Here is a 23,750-nt window from a genome sequence, read left to right as displayed (position 1 = left end):
GAGGGAAAGGAGTGTACGGAGAGAATTTCAGAGCTTAGGGCCCAGGCCACTGAAGGTTCTATCCCTGTGAGTGAGGCAGTGAAAATTTCAATTGGCCAGAAGCAGGCGATGAGTATGGGTATCTTGGTGGGTTGTGGGGCTTGAGCAGGTGACAGGAACAGACAGCCTTGAAATTACGGTTGAGAATTTTAAATTGGAGGTGTTGCTTAACCAAAAGCCAATGCAGGTCAGTGAGCACAGTGGCAGCAGGCTTGATAAAAGTTACAAACAGCAGAGATTTAGAGAATCTGAAGTTTGTGACGGGTAGAATATGGGAGGTCAGCAGGCAAGTGTCTGGAATGGCAAAGTGTAGAGGTAACATTGGAAGGAATGTGGGTTCCAGGAACTGGTATGCTCAGGTAGGGGGCAATGTTGGACGGCTTTAGAAACAAAGGCATCACTCGCTTTCGCTCAGCGCAAGTGTTGACTCACTTCTGAGTCTGGGGCTTGTGGATGCAGAGTGTAGCCCAGAGGTTTGAGTATAGTATCCAGGCTGAACGCACTGTCCTGTCTTTTAGGTGAAGCCCTCTCTATCTTCCCAGATGTCATGTCACAGTTTCAAAGACAAGTTTTCACTGGTGTCCCAGACACCTTTTATTCCCCAGTCACTGTCATTGAAAGAGGTTGCTTTGTCAAGTATTTAATTGCTGTTTTTAGGAGTTTGTTGTACACCAGTTGGCTACTGAGTTTTACACATGGCAACAGTGATTACACATCAACAACATTTCTTATTCGTGCCCTGTTTCTGTAAAGGATTTCATTCCATTCTCCCAGTTCCTCCTTCCACATTATTCTGTTCCAATGGCTCTGCCTTCCACATCAATGTTTCTGACATATCACCCTTGTTCCTTGTATGAGGATCCCCTCGCATGGCACCAATAGAGCTCTCTAACATATCTGACCTACCTCTCAGATTTGGATTGAATTGATTGAGCTTAATTGTCACATGTACTCAAGCGAGTACAGTGAAAAGTTTACACATCGTCATTTACAGCGCCATCTTAGGTACAGAGGTACAGCTTCTTCAGTTATAAGATCTTAGAAAATAAAGAAATAAAAAAATACAGCATTGCAGAAAGAAAAGCTCAGAACAGGGGCCTTCCAACCCAGACCGCACTGGCACCTAGATTCCAGTCCGCACTGGCGCCTTGACTCCAGTCCACACTGGCGCCTCGACTCCAGTCCGCACTGGCGCCTCGACTCCAGTCCGCACTGGCACCTCGACTCCAGTCTGCACTCGACTCCAGTCTGCACTGGCACCTTGGCTCCAGATAGCACTGGGCTTTACCTGGAGGGTCATGAGGCTGGGAGATCGCTTGGAATTACCTCGAAACTGGGAGACATCGCTGAGATAATGCTCGGCTGCTGCATACCGCCGGAAGACCACCATGCCCTGCATACCATGCCAAGAGGAAGCCACACTGGAATCTGCTACGCCCAGCCGGGAGGCTGCTATGCCCACACCTGCCCCTCCCCATACTCCTAGAACAGTGACAGGGTTCTTCTTGTCCTCACTTTCTATCCCTCCAGCCTCCACTTTCAAACGACAATCCTCTGCTATTTCTAAAACCTGCACAGTGATGCCACCACCAGCCACACCTTTTCCTCCTCTCCCGGGGACCATGGCCTGTGCAATAATTTCATCAAACCCCCACCCCTCCCAAACGCCTCAACCCCTTCCTGTGACACGTTCCTCGACAGAGGTGAGACCAAGCATGGTGCCCAGAATATCTCCAGTCTGTGTGCATGCATGAACCTGACCTTTCAGTTGTTTATCACTGTAATTCATTGTCTCACTCTCACAACACCATCTCTGTCCTCAGTTTGCTGCCATGTTCCAAACAGTCTCAATCAAGTCTGGAGAAACAGTACCTCATCTTCCCATCATGCACTTTGCAGCTTTCACTACTCAACATGGAGTTCACTCAGTTCACACCATCAACTTTGTTTTCATTTTCGATTTTTCTCAGCCATGTATTTGTTTGAAGCTTGCTTTTTAAGCTTCTGCTTTCAGACAAAGCTTTCCATTACTCTGCCCTTAACATTTACTGTGGACTGATGTTTTGTTCCTTTACAACCAACTTTATACCATTTTGAAATAACTCTGTAATAACTTTATCACGCTAAGGCAGTATCCTATCACCAAGTCACCCTTTGTTCACACATGCACAGTACATGGGTTCTGACCAGTCAGCACCAAGCTCATCCCTAGACAGGAGGCCTACTGAATCTCTTATTTATATCTGTCTGCCAGGGCTCCCTCATTGGCCCAGGTTAACAACCCCAATCAAGGATCCCATACTCCATAAGGCATAGGAGCAGAAATTACAGCATTCGGCCCATCGAGTCTGCTCCGCCATTCAATCATGGCTGAGAAGTTCCTCAACCCCATTCTCCTGCTTTCTCCCCATAACCCTTGATCCCCTTTCAAGTCAATGAGATCCACTTGGTCTTTGTTTCAATCACAACACACATCTTACACCTTTTGTTCCCTGACATCTTTGTCATGTAATCCGCTTCCCAGATCTTCCCGTTTTTGCTTCCTGCCCTTTTCACCTTGCTTTACTTCCAAAGCGGTCACTGTCAACTTAAAACATTAATTGTCTGTCTTTTGTCAGGCCCACTGAGCACTTCTCATGCTTTCTGCTCTCACTACAAAAGTATTCCATTGGCTGCAAAACACTTTGAGAAATCCTGAAAATTGCTATAGAAATGCAGAGTCCTTAGATTTCTCAGAGATGGATTCAAATAAAAAGCCTTTCCTTTCTTTTTGTCAATTGTGTGGAACAGGAGTTAAGTAACTAAGTGTAGCTCCTAGCATATGGATTATTTGAGAGTCCAGTTCTGCTTTCTGTGTTGGTTTGGTAGTGGGTGCAGGGTCAGTGAACTCAGTAAGATTCAGCAGGCTCACTTTAGTTTGATTGAAATGTTAATTGCGGGGGTTTTGCTGTTTTGATTTCACCAGCAGATGGCAGTCAAACACCAAGCACAGATTTTCATCGCCTGAAACAGCAGAGGGCAATGTGGCAATGCCTTTGGGGCAGGAATTCCATGGATCCAGGGTAATGTTTTCGGAACGTAGGTTCAAATCTTACTATGATAATGAGTGGAAATTAAATTAAATTCATTGTAGGAAAACTGAAAGGTTAATTTCTTTAAAAAATTCCATCTGGTTCACGACTGACCTTTAGGGAAGGAAATTAGCTGAAATTAGTCCTCACCTGATCTGGTCTACATGTGACTCCAGACCCAAAGCAAAGTGTCTGAAACAAGCTGCCGAAGGAGGCTGGTATAATTACAACACTTAAAAGACATCAGAATGGGTATATGAATAGGAAGGGTTCAAAGGGATATGGTCCAAATGCTGGCAAATTAAACTCGATTCATTTAGGATGTGGCACGGGGGCCCTGTGATTAGCACTGTTGCCTCACAGAGCCAGGGACCTGGGTTCAATTCTACCCTTGGGTGACTGTCTGCTTGGAGTTTGCACTTTCTCCCCGTGTCTGTGTGGGTTTGCTCTGCTTTCCTCCCGCAGTCCAAAAATGTGCAGGTTAGGTGGATTGGCCATGCTAAATTGCCCACAGATTAGATTAGATTACCTACAGTGTGGAAACAGGCCCTTCGGCCCAACAAATCCACACCGCCCCTTGAAGCATCCCACCCAGACCCATCCCCCTATAACCCACACACCCCTGAACACTATGGGCAATTTAGCATGGCCAATCCACCTAACCTGCACATCTTTGGACTGTGGGAGGAAAGCGGAGCACCCGGAGGAAACCCACGCAGACACGGGGAGAATATGCAAACTCCACACAGACAGTTACCCGAGGCTGGAATCGAACCCAGGTCCCTGGCGCTGTGAGGCTGCAGTGCTAACCACTGAGCCATCTAGTGTTCAGGGATGTGTAGATTAGGTGAGGTACAGGGGGATGGGTCTGGGGGGGGTGCTCTGAGGGTTGGCGTGGGGATTCTAGGATAGTTGGTTAGCATGGACGAGTTGGACAGAAGTGCCTGTTTCCATGCTGAGCGTCTCTATGATTCTATGACTGACATTGCCAGCCATTTACAGCTGGGTGCCAAATGAACTGCAGTCACTGTTGGAATATCAGCATCCAAACTGCTCACAGCAAGATCCTGCAAACTGCTATCTAAAAGTGGTTTATCTGTTTCTTTGCGACAAGGGATAGATACTGAGCAGGATACCAGGAAGAAATCATTCACCTTTCATCACAATTGTGCCATGGGATCTTTTACATCGCCCAAGAGGTGTGAAAGTAGGCCCGCAGTTTAACAGCGCTACTTAAAGGCTGCATCTTGGAGAGAGTCGCACTCCCTCGGTACTGCACTAGAACGTAAGGTATTTTTCTGCTCAAGGTTATGAGGGACACTTGCTAAAATTGAAAGGGAGTGCCCCATGATTCTATACGGGAGTCCTTCCCACGCTTTCAATTCTAATTTAGTTTAATTTTAGTCTAATTTTAATTTAACAATAATTGAGTATGAGGAGGGAGTTTGCAAAAACTGTGCAGTTATCACCTTACAGTTTCTGATGTTAAAACAGTGCCTCCACGTCAAAGTGGGTGCAAACAAATTGGGACATTTGAAAGGCATTGTGCAAATGCCACCATTTTTTCTGGTTCACTAGAACAAGCAAAGGGGATTACGGGGAGCTGAGGGGTGAATCCCCTCTGGAGGATAAATAATTGCAGAGGGATAAGGTTAGGGCTGCTGTTTTCAGGTATATCTGGAATCCTGGTGATAACTCTCAGGCTGAGTGGTGGCACAGTGGCTGAGGGGTTAGCACCGTTGCCTCACAGCACCAGGGGACCCAGGTTTAATTCCAGCCTCGGGCGGCAGTCTGTGTGAAGTCTGCACGTTCTCTTCATGTCTGCGTGGGTTTCCCCCGGGTGCTCTGGTTTCCTCCCATAGTCCAAAGATTTGCAGGTTTGGTGGATTGGCCATGGGAAATGGATGGTTCCAGGGATAGGGTGGGGAGGTGGGTCTGAGTGGGATGCCACTTGGATGGTCAGTGCAGACTCAGTGGGCTGAATAGCCTGCTTCCGCGCTGTAGGGATTCTTGGAGTGACCGAGGCACTGATTTGCAGTGCCACCTCTCCCTGTACAGTGTCACTGTGGGATTCTGTGTCCTCCAGTCGAAATGCTGAGTCATTTGCAACCATTTCTGAAAGTTGCTGCTCTCTATGGACCTTGGGTGAGTTGGAGGGAAATGCTTCTCATAACCCCTCGCTCCCCCTGACTAACAAGCAAGAATCTGCCATCACAGGGTGCAGCAATTAGTGGGTTAATTTGAGTTGGAGAGCAATTTATTTTTATTCATTAGACGAATGTAAGTAACACTATTCATTGCCCATCCTGAGTTGCCCTTGAGAAGATAATTGTGGGCCATCTTCTTGAATGCAGGTATAATACTCTGGCAGAGTTGTAAGGAAAGCCACGAGCTGTATTGACTTCTTGGTTTTTGACCCTGACGAGAATACTTAGGTTCAAGTCGAAAATGAAAATGAATGATTTTATTGTCGCATGCATTTTGCAGAGAAAAAAACCGCAAAATGCCGCGAATAGCTTTTCTACCCTCACCGTGATTCAGTGCCACTTTGAAGAGTTGCTGTAAGGTGTTTGAAGATTATGATTCTCTCCACTGAGCAATTGATGAAAAATGACAATTTATTCTAAAACCTGTGTTATGCAAATTAATTAAAACTGCTCTCAGAATCAGCACTATGAAATTAAATTTGCAACATCAAAGTAAATATCATAATCTAAGGGGTGCTCAGTGACTGAGTCCTAATTATTCAAACACACATTATTTACGTTTTTTTTGTAGCTATTCCAGAAATCCTGTTTGAAGCCAGTTGTCAGTGATTGAGTTAAAGTATACCATGACCAACAGTTATAATAGCCCTACAATAAACTATCTCAAACCATCTGTGTCTAGTTTCCAGTTGCTAAGGTTAACAGCACAGAACGGCCCATTATTTGCCACTCAAACAGTAGCAGACTCAAACCCGGCTGCAGTCATCTCCTATTTAGAGGTTGTGGTTAAGCTCAGCACATTGTTGAAGCAGAGAAAAGGGGAACTTTACTCCTCAGTTGCATTTTTTTTGTATTTCACCAGGCTACACTCAATGCTGACAGCGAGAGGGTAACTTTCTGACTTTGCTCTAGCTGTATTGTCGAGAGGAGAAAAAAAATTGAACAGAGAAAGAGATGAGAGGGATCGAGGCAGCACAAAGCGGAGAGGTTGGGGAAAGAGGAAAGAGGAGAGTGAGAAAGAGCAAGAGGTCAGGAACATGATGGGGACAGAGGGAGAGGGGGAGGGGGAGGGGTATAGAGAGAGAGTAAGAGAGAGAGAAAGAAAGAGGGAGAAAGAGAGAGAGAGAGAGAAAGAGGTGGGGGGTGGGGAAGAGAGAGAGAGAGAGAGAGAGAGAGAGACAGAGAGAGATCAGAAACATGGAGGAGAAAGACAGGCAGCTTTTGATTCCTGGAGCCAATATTAAGTGACAGAAACCAGTCCAACACCTCCACATCGCCATGTCACCAGTTTTAAGTGGGTCTCTATGGATGTTGGTCATGTACAGCCCAGTTACTCTCTGAATTCTGGGATTGTAAATCTGCAGTTTATTAGAAATCAATAAGCTGTGCTTTGTGGCCTCATTGTTCACAAAGCAAGCTTTGCTCACATGCTCTCAATCTCTGTAAAGGGCTTGTGAAAGTCAATGACTTTAGCCTAATAGACTAAAATGTCTGGGTCAGTCAGAAGGAGTTGGAAAGCCACGTCAGCTTACAACAGAGCATGGCAACAGCAGTCTTGAGGCCTGACAGTAAACTCAGTAGACAGCACTCAGATTGTACTAAACAGAAGGTACTGTATTACAAAACATTTTAAAACCTGTTAGCTATCACTTAGGAATAGAGCCAGGCTCCTATTCCACACTGAGTGCTAAAGTGGACCTTCTGTATTAGATGCGTGCTGATGCAAAATATGCTTCAAAATGCATGAAAGCATGATGCAAAGCAGCAACAGGGTAAGTAGTTCCTCAATATTTCCTTTAAAAGTTGCTTGTTATTTCATTTATTGCATGGTCTCTTTCCATGCCTTTTGCATGGATGCATGTTTGCATGATCACAGGGTAAGTCCTCAGCAGGTTCGCAGCCAAGCAGCTTAACAGAAATAGTATAAGTTCCTTAGATATAATAAACCCAAAATAAAGCTCAAGGATGTTACTGGTCTCAAGGTGGTAACTGAGGTTCAGCTGTGAAACAGGGGCTTGAGCATTCAAGAAACGCTTGAGCATGTAATTTCAGTTGTGGCTCAAATGCAGTATTAGAGATCTGCTCAATGCAACTCTGACAAAGTCAAAGACCTTGCACCTACTCATGCACTAGAAAGAGTGAAGAAAAGATTTATTAGGATACTACCTGGCTTGGAATTGTTTGAACTGTAAGGAGAAGCTGGAAAGGCTGAGATTTCCTTCTCTGGAGCATGGGAGACTGAGGGGGAGCTTATAAAGGTCTACAAAGTCATGGGATGCATAGTTAAAGATAGCCAACAATGCTTCCCCACAGTAGGGGAGTCTAGAACTAGAGATCACAGGTTTAGGTGAGAAGGGAGAGATACATAAGGATGCAGAGGGGCAATTCTTTCACACAGAGAGTGGTCCATAACAGGCTACCAGAGACAGTGGTAGAAGCAAGTACAATTTTGTCACTTAAGAAACATTTGGACAGATACTTGGATGTGGTATGGAGGGATATAGACAAACACAGGCAAATAGGGTTAGTTTAATTGTGAAAACTGAGCAGCATGGACGCTTTCGGCCAAAGGCCCTGTTCCCATGTTGTAAACTTCCATGACTCTGTGTTCCTGGCCTGTGACTGCCCAAAATGAGGAGGGTTCATTCAGGAAGACACTGGACACATAGGGGACACACAGAGGCATTTGAGAGAGGGAAATGACCTCTAAATAAACCTCATCTACCTGAACTTTTCTTGCGTCCCCTGCCCCACATTCTGTATGTGGCATTTTGGTCATTTCAGTTCTGACAGAACCCATCAATGTGGGATGTAGGCAAGTCACCCTCATTCTTAAGGAGCTGTCTGAGAAGGGCAGTGAGAATGAATATTCAACAATGGAGGTACTGCCTTTTGATGGGGATGTTAAATTGAAACCCTGTCTTGCCCTTTCACACAGATATCCATGATTCCATGCCACTAGTTTAAAGAGGACAAGTGGGATTTGTCCCAGACTCCTGGCCAATACGTATCCCTCAGCCAACATCACTCAGAAAGTGGACATTAGATATTTGCTGTCTGTGGGATCCTGCTGTGCAAAAATAATATCTGCTGCATTTCCTACATTCTCACAGTGATTACTCTTCAGAAACGACTATGTTGGGTGTAAAGTGCTTTATGATGCCCTGATGGTGTGAAAAGAATGCAGAAGTAGGTTATTCAACCACTCACATCTGCTCTGCCATTCTAGATCTTCTACCTCAATGCCATGGTTATTTGTTATTCTCATATCCCTTGAAGTCAACAAAAATCTATCAACCTACTGCCTTGAACACACTCAAAGGCTAACCTTCCAGAGAATTCCAAAGATTCATCACTCTCTGAGTGAAGGTATTCCTCCTCATCTCAGGAGTTATGGAAATGAAGGTTTTTCTTCATTTGACATGAGTTAGCACTTGAACTGTCTTGATTCTCCTGGGATAAACCTTTTCCATTTGCATCTATTATTGGCTTCCAAAGAGACAGTCTATCTTCCTTCTGCGGTAGCATTGTCTTATCAGATAAACCCAAACACTAGTCTAAGAGAAAGCAGAGGGTCAGTAATCCTGCAATAAAACAAGTGGCCAGCACAGGAGACCTAGACAGTGCCATGAGATCTCTCTCAAGAGGAGGTCTGATACAATGGCATATAAAGGAGAGATCAGGGATTGGAACTTGCTGCATATTTGGTTTCAGAGTTTTCAACAAGCTCAGATTTATGAAAGCTGGAAGATTGGAGGCTGCCCATGAGCTTAGAAATAACAAAGGAACGGATAAAGGTTTCAGCAACAGATGACCCAGGATCATGTCGGTACCTGAATATTGTGCCTCTTACCTACATCAATAATCTTACCTTCCTCCCTCACCATCATCCATCATGCACAAACTTAACACCTATGCATTCTGCTTTCACCTTACTTTCACACTTCCCTCCTCTGTCCCACTCAGCCTTGGTCCTCATTGTAACTTCAGAACAATCCCAATGAAATGTGTTATTTTTAAAGGAATTCTTGGATGGGATGTGGGTGTCACTGGCAAGGCCGATATTTGTTCCCCCTTCCTTACTGTTGAACTGAATTTTCCTAAGTGTGAAGCTCAGATAATAATCACCGTGGGTTTGGAGACCCAGTATGAGCGGCAGATTTCCCTCCCTTAAGGGACCTTAGTGAACCTTTTTTGATAATTGATGATATTTCCATGAGATGAGATTTAATTCCAGATTTAAGAATTGAATTTAAATTCCTTCAGCTGCTAATGCAGGATTTGAACCCGTATCCCCAGAGCATTATCCTCGGCCTCTGGTGTTGCATTAAGGCTTGCAGCCAGGATGCATATATCTTTAAGAGACATGCTCATGAAATCACCATCGTTTCACATCATATGAACAGAGGGTGTAAAGGTCTCACTCTCGATCTTAACCAAGGCCACTTGAAGCATGGCATGTTACTGAAAGTGTGCTACAGTTAGCAACTAAATAGCTTAGTGTGAACCTAGACATTGAAGTGCCTGTCACTGTAATATTTCTGTATAAACCAGGAGTTGCAATGAATTCTTTTGAATCTCTCAGTATCACGTTACCCTGATCTAGTTTTAACATAGTGGGAGCTAACCTAAATGTTGCCTCATCAAGTACAAATACCCTGCTGGAGGCAAAAGCCTACAGTAGGAGGCAGTGACCTGATGGTATTGTCACTGGACTATTAATCCAGAGACCCAAGCAATGCTCTGGCGACCTGGTTTGAATCCTGCCATGGCAGATGATAGAACTTAAATTCATTAAACATCTGGAGTTAAGTCTAATGATGACCATGAAATTACTGCTGGAAAAACCCACCTGGTTCACTATTGGCCTTGAAATAATTACACAGAGGCCTGTATCCCATCATCAAGTCACCCTTCATTGACTTGTGACCAGCCAGCTCAGAGTCAGTTCCTGAACTGAGGAGATTCTAAATCCCATGTTCATATTGGTCAGCCAGGGCTTCTTGATTGGCCCAGGTTAACAACCCCAATCAAGTACCTCATTCAACAAGGTCCACCCAATTCCAATCAGCACAGTCAGTTCGGGGAGGAAGCTTCTGTCCTTACCTGATCTGGACTACATGTAACTCCAAGACCCACAGCAATGGGGTTGACTCTTAACAGTCCACTGGGATGGGTACTGAATACTGACCGAGCCAGCGCCACCCTCATCCGGTGAATTAGTCAAAAAAAAAGGATGGATCATCTGGTTAACTAATTCAGGGGTAGTACCACTGCACTGTTATTTCCCCTGTGCATTGTTGATTAACTGCTATACCTGAATAGCAGTCAGGCTGTGCATGGTCCCTGCAGAATACTGCAGCTTTAATTTCCAAATGATAGTGGCTTTGTACAAAGATTTTTCTTTGATATCCTCAAACATGAGGAAGAGAAACCAGCTTAAACCTGTCCCTGAGAGTAGTGCCTTGTTTTAGCTGAGTATTAGCACGTTATTTCTTTACACTTGGGATGCCTTCTTTGGTTTCAACAAATCTGTTGATAAAGGAAGAGAAAAATAAATGCCAGCCATTGAGTTGAGAATAATGTCAGGATGCTTTTAGGAAAATTAAATCGGTAGATTGTCATTAACTTTAACATCACTTTCCTCCATTTAATTTTGATTCTTTTTGTTTCCGATGTTCATTTAAGGAATGAAGATTAATGCTAGCTCTGGGAAATTGGCTTGGGGTGATCGCTGACTGTGCAATGGGACCAAAACAACATCAAGCGAAGATACAATCACAAAGACAAGAATGCTTCAACTTCTGTGGTGCACCTGCCAATTCAGCTGTCATACATTATCAAACTCAACAATTCCTCTCAGGCAGTGGTTTCCGCTGGTGTCATCAACACTCAACGTTCAAACAATATTTTCAAAAATATCAGCAGCAGGGTGAAAAAAATGAAGGGATACAAAGCTAAATGGTGAGGTATGCAGTTGTTCAATTTTACAGGAAGGATTATTGACAAGATGCAGAGGTGATGCTACTTAGATGCTCTTGTTTATTGATCTCTTTGCCTTTGAAGTTGGCTTTTCCAACGATTACTGAACAAAAGCTTACAACATCCCTGCAACAATCCTTGCTTCGCCGTTGGTGCATGGAATTCCTCTCTGAATTGTTTAACTCTCTTACCACAAAGTCGCTTTTGCACAAACATTTGAAGCCAATGGCCAGAAGGCCATATTCAAGCCTTTAAGAGTGTCCAATCGAATTCCTATATATTTAGAGATACCATTGATACAGATACATAAATAAATGTGAAAAACTGCTGGTTAAGTGCTGCCACCAATTGGAAAGCTGACCTGACAATCGGGCAGTTAGCATAATGTCTGAACAGTCAACTGATCTAAAAGTGAACATTGCAACTGGGATCAGTGATAATGGGAACTGCAGATGCTGGAGATTCCAAGATAACAAATTGTGAAGCTGGATGAACACAACAGGCCAAGCAGCATCTCAGGAGCACAAAAGCTGATGTTTCGGGCCTAGACCCTTCATCAGAAAAGGGGGATGGGGAGAGGGTTCTGAAATTGAGAGGGGGAGGCGGAGCGAAGATGGAGAGAAAAGAAGATAGGGGGAGAGGAGAGTATAGGTGGAGAGGTAGGGAAGGGATAGGTCAGTCCAAGGAAGACGGACAGGTCAAGGAGGTGGGATGAGGTTAGTAGGTAGGAAATGGAGGTGCGGCTTGGGGTGGGAGGAAGGGATGGGTGAGAGGAAGAACAGGTTAGGGAGGCAGAGACAGGTTGGACCGATTTTGGGATACAGTGGGTGGGGGGGAAGAGCTGGGCTGGTTGTGTGGTGCAGTGGGGGGAGGGGACGAACTGGGCTGGTTTTGGGATGCGGTGGGGGAAGGGGAGATTTTGAAGCTGGTGAAGTCCACATTGATACCATTGGGCTGCAGAGTTCCCAAGCGGAATATGACTTGCTGTTCCTGCAACCTTCGGGTGGCATTATTGTGGCACCGCAGGAGGCCCATGATGGACATGTCGTCTGAGGAATGGGAGGGGTGTTAAAATGGTTCGTGACTGGGAGGCGCAGTTGTTTATTGCGAACCGAGCGGAGGTGTATTGAAAAGCGGTCACCAAGCCTCCGCTTGGTTTCCCCAATATAGAGGAAGCCACACTGGGTACAATGGATGCAGTATACCACATTGGCAGATGTGCAGCTGAACCTCTGCTTAATATGGAAAGTCTTCTTGGGGCCTGGGATGGGGGTGAGGGAGGATGTTTGGGGGCAGGTGTAGCACTTCCTGCGGTTGCAGGGGAAGGTGCCGGGTGTGGTGGGGTTGGAGGGCAGTGTGGAGCGAACAAGGGAGTCACGGAGAGAGTGGTTTCTCCGGAAAGCAGACAAGGGTGGGGATGGAAAAATGTCTTGGGTGGTGGGGTCGGATTGTAGATGGCGGAAGCGGAGGCTTGGTGACCGCTTTTCAGAACACCTCCGCTCGGTTCGCAACAAACAACTGCGCCTCCCAGTCACGAACCATTTTAACACCCCTCCCATTCCTCAGACGACATGTCCATCATGGGCCTCCTGCGGTGCCACAGTAATGCCACCCGAAGGTTGCAGGAACAGCAACTCATATTCAGCTTGGGAACCCTGCAGCCCAATGGTATCAATATGGACTTCACCAGCTTCAAAATCTCCCCCTTCCCCCACTGCATCCCAAAACCAGCCCAGTTCGTCCCCTCCCCCCACTGCATCCCAAAACCAGCCCAGCTCTTCGCCTCCACCCACTGCATCCCAAAATCAGTCCAACCTGTCTCTGCCTCCCTAACCTGTTCTTCCCCTCACCCATCCCTTCCTCCCACCTCAAGTCGCACCTCCATTTCCTACCTACTAACCTCAACCCACCTCCTTGACCTGTCTGTCTTCCTTGGACTGACCTATCCCTTCCCTACCTCTCCACCTATACTCTCCTCGCCACCTATCTTCTTTTCTCTCCATCTTTGGTCCGCCTCCCCCTCTCTCCCTATTTATTCCAGAACCCTCACCCCATCCCCCTGTCTGAAGAAGGGTCTAGGCCCGAAACGTCAGCTTTTGTGCTCCTGAGATGCTGCTGGGTCTGCTGTGTTCATCCAGCTTCACACTTTGTTGTCCTGACAATCAGGCAGTTTGCATAATGTCTGAACAGTCAACTGATCTGAAAGCGAACATTGCAACTGGGATTGTTGTTCTGCAGTTTCGGGATTTTGTGAGTCTGAATTGTAGAATTTTGCAATGGCAGCATGTGTTTACTTTAATAAATTGATGTGATGTTAAAGGGTACAACAAATTCACACAGCAAAAACCAGCGTCATTGTAGCAATATGGGGCGCTGTGCCGCTATGGGGCGGTAATATTTGGAAAAGCTAACTTCAAAGGTGTATAGATTCAAAACCAAAATTGTCCTCATTAATGTAAAACTCAGACTTAGACACTGCTACTCCCTGGCACATAATTCAACAAATGTAGTTCTTACACAGCATGTCTATCCAAATAAGGATTGAAGCTGAGCAAATCAGGTTCACATTCTCTGGAGCTTAGAAGAATGAAAGGTAATGTATTGAAATGTACATGATATGGGACTGGCTTAACGTCTTGTTTCACCTGGCTGGTGAATGTGGAACACAGGAGCAGAATCTCAGGATCAGAAACCAATTATTTAGGACTGGGACGAAGAGGAACTTCTTTCCTCAACATTTTTGAAAGTTTGGAATGGTCCATAGCCAATGTTCCTTTGCTGGAATAGACAATATTTTGATCTTCCTGGGAATCGAGGGATATGGGGAGTAGGTGCAGGGGAGTCCAAGATTGGCCATAGCCTAATGGTAGAACAGGTTTGAAGGAACAAATGGCCTACTCCTGCTCCTATTTCTTAGGTTTTATCTTCCTAAGTTCCCATCAAACTGGTCTCACTCTGAATTTCACAATGGCCATTTTGTTCTGGATTGACCCGCTTTGTGCTTTGTTGCTCTATATCTAATCTATCAATTCAAATCCCTTAGACATTTTAAAGTTTTCAAATCGATCGAAGAATCAGAGAATAGAATTACAGATTGGTTATGGCTCAGGAGGAGCCAACTGTATTCATGCCGGTTCTGCAGGAGCATCTGAACTACTCCTAATCTCTTGTCCTTTCCCTGTAACCATGTATATGCTTTTTCTTCAGATAATTATACATTTCGAGAGTGATGATTGAACAGTCTTCACAACTCTCTCACGCCATACATTGAAGAGCCTAACTGTTCGTTGTGTAAAAACATTTTACCCTCATCTCTTGGCCAATCACTGTAAAGTGGTGTCCTCTGATTGAATCCTTCTACCAATGGGAACAGTTTCTTTCTATGTACGCTATCCAGGCACCTCAAGATTTTGATCACCTCGATCAAATCTGCCCTCATTTTTTCACCATTGTCTTCACAACTGAAGAAGGGTCACTGGGCCCAAGAAGTAGGGACCCACAGCATTAAATCTGTTTTTCTCTCCAAAGATACTGTCAGACCTGCTGACTTTCTCCAGCACTTTCTGTTTATCTTTGTTTCAGTCCCTTCTTCTTGCCTTCTTCCCATACCCTTTGATCCCTTTCGCCCTAAGGATTATACCTAACTTCTTCCTGAAAGCATTCGAAGTCTTGCTGTCAACCTGTTTTCTGTGGCAAAGAATCCCACTGGCTTCATCAATCCTAGAATAAAGATCAGATACTTTTTCTTCAAACAGCCATACTGCCTGATGTCACTTGTGAAGGTGGGGAACATTTAATGCTAGGGACAAGTAATGTTGGCACATCAATTACATTCACATTGTTAGAAACCACTTTTGCACTTACAAAGCAAATAGCAACGGTAACTGCTTGAAGCAAGGAGACAGCTGGAGGGTCTAACCATCTGCTTTGAGGATAGTGGAGACAAAAGAATTAAATGCAAGGCTGGAAAACTTGCACTGTTGACTGCTAGACGGCTGCGATAGGGATCATCTGGGAATGTTAGCTGGTCTGCCGTGAATGGATGTGTTGGACAAGGTACTGTTACTAGCAGGACCACTATTTAATTAATCTCACAGGTATAATACCAGGAGACCAGGTCTCAGCACATTGTTGGATTCTGAAAGTCTGAAGGGTGGAGTGGGGAGGTCCCTTGACACTCCCCCAGCTCCTGAATCCTCAGCGACTGTAAACGTCTACATTTGTTGGAAAGGGCTTCAAACATCACGACTGATAAATTGCAAGCAGCCTGCTTTCCCATAATCAAATCTGTAGTTGATGAATGTTCCAGAGAAACTCAGCAGGTCTGGTGTGTGGAGAGCAAAATAACATTTTGAGTCTAGTTCTGAAGAAGGGTTTCTTCAGCAATTTCAGATTTTGTTTCGGATTTCTAGCATCCATAGCTCTTGGTTTTGTTTTCTCCAGTCATAACATCTTTGCATCGGCCAGGAACAGATCCAGAATGAGGCTGCAACGAAGCATGTCGACTGCCCAGGTCATTACATATCCTTCTGCTCACACTTTGAAACAGTGCTCGGGCGACACAATAGGGAGGGAGTGTTATACAGTGGGACTCCAGCATCATCTCCAATGACTATCTGATGCAGGCTGCACAACAGAACAGTGTAAAGTGGAAACCTCTCCCAGTCAAAAGCACAACAAAGCGAAGACCCCACTATAGATCATCAGGGCACCCTAGACAAATGTTGCAGCACACACCAACTCAAGAAATAAAAACTACATCAGAAGTGGTGTGAGCCATTAATCACCTGACTACTACAGCCACTGACAAGGTCTGATGGCTGACACTATATTTTTCATCAGTAGATGTAAACTCCCTGGTCAAACAAAATGGAACCAATTGATCACCTTATTTTCTGCTGTGTGTGTAAGGTTTTGCTGTTTTGTTTTGCTCTAGCGTTTGTTCCACAGTAAAAGTGTGACAATGTACATCTTTATGCTCTTAAATGGCTTCCCTTACATCTGGAGGCTTCTATTTGTTTCCAGCTCCATTAACATTAGTTGGATGGTGGGGAATGTGGATATGTTAGAAGCAGTATTGCCTTGAAAGACAGTAACTCTTCCCCTGGTCATGGTGAGGCGGTGGCTGCATTGAACCACATGTGGTATGATTTGTAGACTGCAATGTGATTGCTAATGATCTATCTGATGGATTTTTCTGCTGATTCTTTAACCTTACTATGTGACATATCGCGCTTTGATGTCACCATGTTGGTGCTTGCACCAGATGATGTGAGTAACACAAGCTCTGTAGTGTTCTGTAAGCTTCTGTTCACACTGCATCTCTACAAAACTGGCAGCAGAAACTCATGTTACAACTGCAATAGAAACACATTCAGGTCTCCCGTCTCCCCATTTCCCCCCAATCACTCTGACTAGCCTCCTCACAATTTGAAAACATCCATCATCTCTCCTCTTAGCCTTCTCCTCTCGAGGAAAACAGTCCTACATTCGTCACTCGATTTTTGTAACTGAAGTTTCTCATGCCTGCAACCTCTCTTGAGAACCTCTCCTGCACTCTATCCAGTGCATTCACATCCTTCCTAAAGTGCAGCACTCAGTACTGTACACACTGCTCCAGCTGAGGTCTCACTGGCGTCTGACACGAGTTCAGCATCATCTCTTGCTCCTGGACTCTGTGGCCCTATTAATAAAGCCTAGGGCATTATATGCTTTATTAACTGCTCATTTGATCTGTCCTACCACCTTCAGTGATTAATGCATATATGTACAAAAAAGTTACAAAAAGACAAAAAAGGCAATCAATGAAACATATCTTCTGGTCACAATTCGTCAAACTCCTTCAGAAGAGACCCTGAAGCTGTGGCTTGGAGAGGAATTTGCAACTGGTGGTGTTTCCATGTACTGTCCGTCCAGATGGAAGAGGTTGTGGGTTTGGAAGGCGCTGTCTAAGTGGTCTTGGTGAGTTTCTGCAGTGCATCACTATTACATTACTGATTTGTACACAATGGTGAGACAGTGTTTGAAGTAACTTATTGCTTCTGGCAATTCTGCTGCTTTTAAAACCGTGTATGAGAATCTGCATGAAAATTGGCTTCAGTTACTTGTGCTTGTGAAAAGTATGCTGAATTCGCTGTGATAGTGGGACTGCCTTAGCTGAGCTGGATCTTCGTCATTAACAGCACCTCTCTTCTGAAGCCAAATCAAGGTTTGTTTGATGTCTAGGACTATCCTTTGAAGTGTTAATACAAGTGGATCAACAGACCATGGAACATAGAAATTAAATTATTCTGATTGCCGGTCAATTGCAGTATGATCTGTTCAGAAGGATTTTATGAGCAAGGCATCAAAACCCACACACAAGGTACGAGCTCTGATTTAAAATGCTTGAATGTAAACTGAACAGATTCCCTTGGCACTAAAATTATTTACCTGATAATTATTTATGTTAAGTTCTGTTGGGAGTTCTGAATTTTCCAATTTGCAAAAGTGCATGATTCATATGCAACTTTGTAAAGATCTAAATAGTAAACTTGTTAAGCCAGAAGTATTATAGTTTATTAAGCTGTGAAGAACTATGTTCTCATAATATCTATTTTAAATCATTGAAAACCTGTTCTATGTTTATTGTTTTATCTATTCAGTAAAAGGGTGTCTCTATTATTCTATCAGTTAAAAGACATGACAAATGCTGTCAACATGCAATGTTCACCTAATAGCATGGTACAGTGTAACTTTCAAAGCAGTAAGGATAATGTTGAAGCTGATGCCACCATTTTAAGCTAACAGCTAATTCTGGATTCTCCTTCTCATTCACATTACATGGATGGGTACGATAGTTGCTTTATAACAGATTTGATTTTCTGACAAGAATTGTCTTTTTTGTTGGAGGTGTAAGCAAAAAATATCAGGTGAATGTCTGAGCCAACACATTAACTCATGTAAGGTCAAGGAGCAGGAGTGGGGAATTCAGCAACTCGAGCCTTTAATACAACCATGGTTGATTGCATCTTGGTCTCAACTCCACTTTCCTTCCCATTCTCCATAACCCTTCAACCCATTACCAATTAAAAACCTGTCTGTCTCTTCCTTAAATTTACTCAATGCCCCACCACACTCTGGGTTAGTGATTCCACAGATTCACCAGCCTTTGAGATACTTCTCTCAATCTGCTATCCCTCATCCTAAAACTATGATCTCTCAGTCGAGACTGCCACTCATGAGAAAGCATCCTTCTTACATTTACTTTGTCAATTCTCTTTAGTATCTTATACATCTCAATCAGATCTCCTTTCATTCCTCTAACCTCCAGAGAGTAGAGGCCTTAAACTGCTCCATCTCTCTTTGTATGACAAATCTCTCATATCTAGAATCAACTTGGTGAACCTCCTCAGAGCTGCCTGCCATACCATTACATCCATCCTTGAGTAATAGGACTGAAGTTGTATACAATACTCCAGGTAGGGTCTCACTAGTGTCTTGTACAGTGAAAGCAGCACTTCCCTGCTTTAATAAAACAAAGAACTACAGATACTGGAGATCTGAAACATCAACAGAAATTGGTGGAGAAACTCAGCAGGTCTGGCAGCAATGGTGGGGTAAAAGCAGAAGTCAACACTTTGAGCCCTATGACTGTTCATCAGAACTTCCCTACTTATATACTCTGTGCCTGTAGCAATAAACATCAAAATTCCATTTGCCTTCCTTATTATCTGCTGTACCTGCATGCTTGCTTTCTGTGATCCACGCACAAGGACTCCCAGATCTCTCTTTGAAGAGGAACTTTGAAGTTTCTCTCCATTTAAATATGCAAAACACTAATAGTTGTTCTTAATACTGTGTCCCTTCACATTGCATCATGTTCATTGCTCAAACAGTACAGTGCCTCTGTCCCACTGAAGAAGAAAGTTTTTTTTTTAATCAAACTTTGGCATTTCAGTTTTGCCCTAATCTCTTTGATTGATTGCCCAAAGTGTGAGTTATGGATGGGGGCAAACATTTCAGAAATTAAATCCACACAAAGAGCACTGGTATCCCAAAGAGCTCAGTGGTATGTTTCAATCCATATACAATGCACACAAAATGACTACAATATAACCACACATTATGTTATTTAAGAGTGCATTATAATTCTGGAATTCTTAATTAGGATTAGCTATTTTTCTTTTAGAAGACAAAATGTGTCTCACAATATTGTGTATACACTCAGGACAGGAAGTGACAATAAATATTTAAGTAAGGGTGGCTAGCACTGCTGCTTCACAGTACCAGGGACCTGAATTCAATCCCACCCTTGGGCAACTGTCTGTGCATACTCCCCATGGCTGTGCAGGTTTTCACTGGGTAGTCTGGTTTCCTCCCACAGTCCAAAGATGTGCAGGTTAGGTGGATTGGCCATGCTAAATTGCCTGTAGTGTTCAGGGATGTGTAGGTTATGTGTGCTAGCTATGGGAAATGCAGGGTTACCAGGGATGGGTCTGGGTGGGATGCTCTTTGAAGGGTCAATGAGCACTTGTTGGGCTGAATTGGCCAGTTTCCACAGATTGCTGAAAAGAGACATGCTTTATCAAAGATTTTCATCTTGCATTCATCAGGATAACTTGTAAGAAATATGAGGGGTGAAACACTTTCTGTTGTATGAGAAGAGCTGCTGATTGTTTGGTACTGATTCCAAAGGTCCTTTTGTCCAAGTCATTTATGTCAATTTTGTAAACAATTGACGCCTCAGCATTGATTACTGTGGCATATCACTCATTAAATCTTGCCAACTAGAAAATAATTCATTTTTACCTGATGTTTGATTATTGTCAACTATTGAGTCTTCTATCCATGCCAATATGAGCATGAGCTTTTATACCACAATAACCTTTGATGCAGCACCTTATCAAATAGTTCACGAAAATTTAAATACATTATATGCACTGTTTTCCTTTGATCCACAGCATGTGTTACTTCCTCAAAGAACTCCAGCTGATTGGTTAATCATGATTTCTCTTGCATGAAATAACACTGACTCTGCCTAATTACCTTGAACATTTCAAAGTGTCCTGCGTGATGGAAGTTGTTTTATTTTATATATTAAAAGCATTTTCTAGAGTTGGGATTCCATACTAATGTCATATAGCTGCTGGTCTACTGTTGTGAAATGGTTTAAAAAATAATTAAGTCAGACTTTCCAAAGACATGTTTTTTAGAACAGTGTATGCCAAGGACAGATATGATCGACATCTTTTCTCCACTGATACCCTCCATCCACTATCCCCAGCCCCAAACTACAATGTAAATGCTGTCCCACTGCACTTCCCATCAGCTCTGATGAAGAGTCATCCAGACTCGAAACATTACCTTGCTCTCTCTCCATGGATGCTGCCTGATCCGTTGTGATCTCCACAATTTTTTATTTACAATGTTGACTTTGCAAACTCTTTTCTGTTTTAAATGTCCGTCACTATATGTTGTGTATTTTCAGTCAGTTTTCTCTGCACTCTAATTTATTCCCTTCTTATTAAATTTTACTCATCTTTTGCTGTTCCTTATATTCCATCCAATCTTCTGAACTCATCCCATCTTTGCATAATTGTACACTTTTAAAATGTTTACTGTTATCTTTAACTTCTTTTATTTAACCACAGGTGATGAATCCTTCTCTAGGATTTTCCTTACTCATTGGAATATATCTATTCTGTGTACTATGAAGTGTCCCCTTAAATGTCTGCCATTGCAAATGGCTAATCATTTAACCTAGTTTGTCTAATCAATTTTGCTAATCCTGCATTCATACATTCATAATGGCCCTTACTTAAGTTTAAAATACTATCTTGGACTGCTCTTCGCTCTCTCTCGCAAACTAAATGCAAAATGAAATCCTATAATGACCACTATTACCTAGGAGTATTGTCATGAGTTATTATATCTCCTGACACAACATTGAGTCTTACATAGTCTGCTCTCTCATTGGCTCCAACATACATAGTTCTAATGCATTGTCCCAAAATCATTCCACAAACTCTTCGTCTTTGTCCATCTGAGTTTTCCAGGGTAAACATAGATTAAAATGCCCTAAGATTATTGATGTAACTTTCTGGAAAGCTCCCACTATTTCAAACCTTAAACCCCAGCTACCATGTAGTTAGTATTAGGGGCCTGTATACACTGACAGAAGTGAATTCTTGCCTTTATCTCTATTCCAAATTACTTCTATGTCCTGGTTTCCTAAATTCAGGACATCACTGTCTATTGTGATAATACCATTATTAATTAACAGAGCCACATCGCTACAATTTCTTAGTTTCCTGTCCTGTAATGTGGACATCTTACAATCTAAAAAGATGGTAAAGCTTACCTAATCAAGCTATGAGATGCATCAGGATCCTGTGCAGTTATGGTACCGATGATAGTCCCCACATCAATGTCTTCATATACATCTAACAAGTAAAAGGGTCTACTGAATACTGGAGGCTCATCCACATCTTCAACAGCAATCCTCACAGTGGCTGTATCTTTGTACGGACCCAGGTAAAGGAATCGTGGATCAAGTCGACTGTTCATTGCCTCGACCTTTAAGGTATAGCTTTTCTTGCTCTCGTAGTCCAACATCTGCACTCAAAGAACAAAGTTTTAGATCATCTGGTTTCAAAAAAAAACCAAAATGGAGACTGGAGAAATGCCAGAGAGAGAAGGTTATTGACAATGCCTGCACCTTTTTGACAAGCACGATGCCCTCTTGTGTGGCCTTGTCTGTAGTAATGTCAAACATATTCATGCCATCTCCGTCAATGATCTGGTAAGTTATTTCTGCATTCTCTCCAATATCTGCATCATAAGCTTTAATTCTGCCAACAGTCGTGCCTTCTTGGGAAGACTCCTTGACAGTCATTTGGTATACACCTGGAGAGACAGGACATTCTGGTTTACACCATCAGATATTACTGTGGCTTACACTCCAATAGCACTCACAGATGTGTACGAGCTAGTGTGTACAATGAGTGGCTGGTCTACATTGAAAAGCATATTGAATCAAATATAAAAGTTGGCTGAACAAAGGGTTGTAATTGGAAAGGTGACAGGTATTTCAAAAGGGCTGATCCTCTTAAGAATCTCAAAAACTCTTCAGTTTCAATTGATACAAATGATGGCCCATTGAGGAGTAAAGATAATATTGTCATAGTCTAACAGGCCCAAAGGTTTACCCTCTAATTAGAGAAAGACAACGAACAGTAGTTTAACCTGAAGATCACCACACCTCAGGCACAGGGAGAGGTTGAGAAGGAGAGTCCTTTATAGTAACCTGAACCAGCACAGGAATTGAACACAGGCTGTCAGCGTCACTGAGACAACCAGGTGTGGAGGTGGATGAACACAGCAGGCCAAGCAGCATCAGAGGAGCAGGAAAGCTGACGCTTCGGGCCTAAGGGTCTAGGCTGAAATGTTAGCCTTCCTGCTTCTCTGATGCTGCTTGGCTTGCTGTGTTCATCCAGCTCTACACCTTGTTGCCTCAGATTCTCTAGCATCTGTAGTTCCTACTGTCTCTGTCAGCATCACTCCTCAGCTGGCCAGCTGACTGAGCTAACCAACTTCATTGAGACATATTCATGGAGTGTCAGAAGCAAATACTTAACAGCACGACTTATGTAACAAAATGTTAAATTAGCAATGAGAGGACAATGACACAGATCGATTTAATGTGCTCAGCTCCAGTTCATTATTGTTAATCATTGTGCTTTTCTAAAAACAAGTTGCCCTTTTTAAAGTTTATTGCCAAGTTGTTGTCACCATTACTTGACTTGAGAAGATTTTGGTAAGTCTTCCTCTGAAGATGCTTGTTGGATGTGAAAGACTTAATTAGCCACTGAGCCAGTTAATTATCAAACACGCATGAGAATATAGCCAGAAAAGATAAGATCCTTTCATGAACTAGCTGGGATTTCACAATAATCATCAACTTCATAATTAGTTTATTGATAATTTAGTATCTTCACATTTACTTTTTAACCAAATTCAATTTCCTGATATTACCATTAGATGTGAAGTGGTAAAAGGGTATGAAAGGAAAATGTACAAACGTGAGAGTGAGTTAATGTTAACTATTTGAATAATATTTATCCAGTTCTGAAGAAGGGTCACTACTCCTAAAATGTTGACTCTGTTTCTCTCTCCATAGATGCTGCCGGACCTGCTGAGTTTTTCCAGAACTTTCTGATTTTGGTTGTTTCAGATCTCCAGCATCTGCATTTCTTTGTTTTATTACAGATGAAAAGTATTTTCTTCTTAAAAAGGAAAGATTCCAGGGAAATATGTTTTCAGAAACCATTGCATGTTTTGATTCTACATTGCTGCCTGTTTGTATTGCCAGTTGAGAGACTGCAAAAGTGAGTTTTCTGACTGCACAGAAATGGCAGGGGAGTTTGGACGGTGTTACTGACAGGGCTTTATTAGCGTATAACTGCTCGAT

The 23,750-nt window shown here is 43.2% G+C and overlaps 1 protein-coding gene across 8 annotated transcripts in view; it reads right to left on the bottom strand.

The window, feature by feature from the left end:
- Positions 1-23,750, bottom strand: part of LOC125463699 (cadherin-6-like) — a 192,978-nt gene that overhangs the window by 45,565 nt on the left and 123,663 nt on the right. For all 8 annotated transcript variants that reach the window (XM_048555323.2, XM_048555297.2, XM_059651877.1 and 5 more), the window contains 2 exons: positions 21,999-22,186; positions 21,642-21,895 (listed from right to left, as the gene is read on the bottom strand). In XM_048555323.2, coding sequence (XP_048411280.2) covers positions 21,642-21,895; positions 21,999-22,186 — 442 coding nt within the window. The remainder of the gene's footprint in view (positions 1-21,641; positions 21,896-21,998; positions 22,187-23,750) is intronic.

This window comes from Stegostoma tigrinum, chromosome 2 (genome assembly GCF_030684315.1).
Source record: "Stegostoma tigrinum isolate sSteTig4 chromosome 2, sSteTig4.hap1, whole genome shotgun sequence".
Taxonomy (NCBI): domain Eukaryota; kingdom Metazoa; phylum Chordata; class Chondrichthyes; order Orectolobiformes; family Stegostomatidae; genus Stegostoma; species Stegostoma tigrinum.
This window is presented reverse-complemented; position numbering and strand designations above follow the sequence as displayed.